The sequence below is a fragment of the Habropoda laboriosa genome, unplaced genomic scaffold, assembly GCF_001263275.1.
Source record: "Habropoda laboriosa isolate 0110345459 unplaced genomic scaffold, ASM126327v1 scaffold2, whole genome shotgun sequence".
Taxonomy (NCBI): Eukaryota; Metazoa; Arthropoda; class Insecta; order Hymenoptera; family Apidae; genus Habropoda; species Habropoda laboriosa.
The window spans coordinates 4,041,591-4,043,944 of record NW_017100190.1 but is presented as its reverse complement, the minus strand read 5'-3'; the positions used below and the strand labels follow the sequence as shown (position 1 = coordinate 4,043,944).

The window sequence follows — 2,354 nt, the reverse complement described above, 5'->3', positions numbered from 1 at the left end:
TTACCTATTATTCACAAAGTTCATAATACTTTAATAAAAAGTCTATACATTTTCACTTCTGCTGTATGATAGGCCTTACATTTATGCCAGAGTAATCTTTGGACAGTTTTAATCATTGTTTTGCTTTTCAAGAATCAAAACAAAATGTATATTCCTTGAATTTCATTCACACTAAAAGAATAATACAAATCTACTAATAATTATATCAATTTATATAATGAATTACAATATAACTTTTTTCTTATAGAATTACATTTTAATATTAATAATATTTTTCATCATTGATCGCCAGTTAAATTACTAATAATTGCATACTAAAGAGAGCATGAATAAAGATAAAAATTTTAGCCGTTTGTATAAACTATCGCATATGTAAGTATGTTCTGCTTCAAGTGAAAACACAACCTGAAAAGACTTCTTGCACGCACCCTACATGTATGAAAAAAATCACTATTTACAACACAAAAATGACTTTACGAATTGTAAATAATCATTTTATATATTTCATTCGTAAATCAAATTCAAAATGACCACAGAACTGAATTTTAACGAAAATTCAGATGGGAAGGACGAACTGACTTACGTTACTGGTATGATGTGGTGATAATAGGTTAGTTGCATCTATGGAATTTGTCCTCTCTAACCCACCATTCAGATTATCTTTATGAAGGTTCCATTTCACGAGTTTTGGGCATATATTATAATATCAATTCACTTATTATCTAAAGAATACTTTATTCTACCTGTGAATATTTTAATTATCAATTAGATTAAATGAATTTATCGACTACATTGTAGTTTTCTTGATATTTGATAATTACATATACTTCTCTTTAAAACATGTATTAATAATTTTTAAATATTAATGCTTTTTTGGATGTGTTTGTAAACTATTTTAGTTATCATAGCTTCTTTCTGCTTCTGTTTAAACTCAACCACAGCAAAATACTCATGCGATATATGTTGATAATCAGTCGATTATTGCCGATCATTGATGATCGTTTGTGATCGTAAGTTCAGCCGCGTTGTATTCATATTATAAAAATATATCATTTTTTGTAACTTTTTTTAATCTTTTTATTACGTACTATTAATCATTTAAAATGTAATTAATTTGTATAGTATATTAGAGGTTTTATTTATAATTATTTATTATGTCTTAGGTTACCTTATACTGAAAAATATTTGTAACATGGCTGCAAAACATTCTATTGATACTGGATGTATTGATTTGGATAATAAAATCAATGAATGGTTAAAGTGGAATAAGGTTTTTATGTTAACAATATTATAAATACAATTCATGTTTTATATTACATTTCAAATATTTATGTTGATTGTAAATTATACTTGATACATTTTAGGACCAAAATGCTGAACATAAAATTCGAGAGCTTATCTGTAACAATAATAACAAAATTTTATCTAATTTATTCTTAAAAAGGCTTGAATTTGGTACAGCTGGTCTAAGAGGTTGTATGGGTCCAGGATTTAGCCAAATGAATGATTTAGTTATAATTCAGACTGGTCAAGGTTTATCAATGTACTTATCTGATGCTATAGTTGATATTGCTGAGAAAGGCATTATAATAGGATATGATGGACGTCATTGCAGTAAAAGGTTGATAAAAAGATTTAATTTACAAATTTTAATCATTATAAAATTTACATAATTTATATTGTACATGTCTGTATTTATATGTGATTAATGCTATAAGGTTTTAACAATATCACTTTAGATTTGCAGAATTGACTGCTGCAATTTTTGTGGCAAAGAATATAAAAGTATATCTTTTTTCAAAAGTTGTTCCAACTCCTTTTATACCTTATGGTATATTAAAATATAAGTGTGCAGCTGGAATAATGATTACAGCATCTCACAATCCTAAAAATGATAATGGTTATAAAGTTTATTGGGAAAATGGTGCACAAATAATATCACCACATGATAATAATATCCAAAAATACATACTTAAAAATCTTGAACCCACTGAATCCTCATGGGATGTAACAAAAGTCTATAACAGTTCTTTATACGTAGATCCATGGAATAATATTATGCAATCTTACTTTAATGATCTTAAAGAAACTGTTTTGTATCCAGAAGTAAATAAAAATACAATTTTAAAATTTACTTACACTCCTATGCATGGTGTTGGATATGAATATATGACTGCAGCCTTTAATGCTGCAAATTTGAAGGTATTACTGTAATTACCTTACTATTTGTTATGTGTAAACTTATTTCACAATTTTCAAAATTTAATTTTATTGTAGAATATTAATAAATTATTGTGAATAAGCAAATGTTCAAAATAATTTTTGATATTGGGTAGGTTTTTGTTTTATCTTAC

At 26.0% G+C, this 2,354-nt stretch overlaps 1 protein-coding gene across 1 annotated transcript in view; it reads left to right on the top strand.

Moving 5' to 3' along the window:
• The first annotated feature begins 930 nt into the window (after positions 1 to 930).
• Positions 931 to 2,354, top strand: part of LOC108580041 (phosphoglucomutase-2) — a 2,738-nt gene continuing 1,314 nt past the window's right edge. Inside the window, exons 1-4 of the mRNA XM_017943698.1 lie at positions 931 to 1,010; positions 1,164 to 1,270; positions 1,365 to 1,621; positions 1,740 to 2,202. Coding sequence (XP_017799187.1) covers positions 995 to 1,010; positions 1,164 to 1,270; positions 1,365 to 1,621; positions 1,740 to 2,202 — 843 coding nt within the window. The 5' untranslated portion in view covers positions 931 to 994. The remainder of the gene's footprint in view (positions 1,011 to 1,163; positions 1,271 to 1,364; positions 1,622 to 1,739; positions 2,203 to 2,354) is intronic.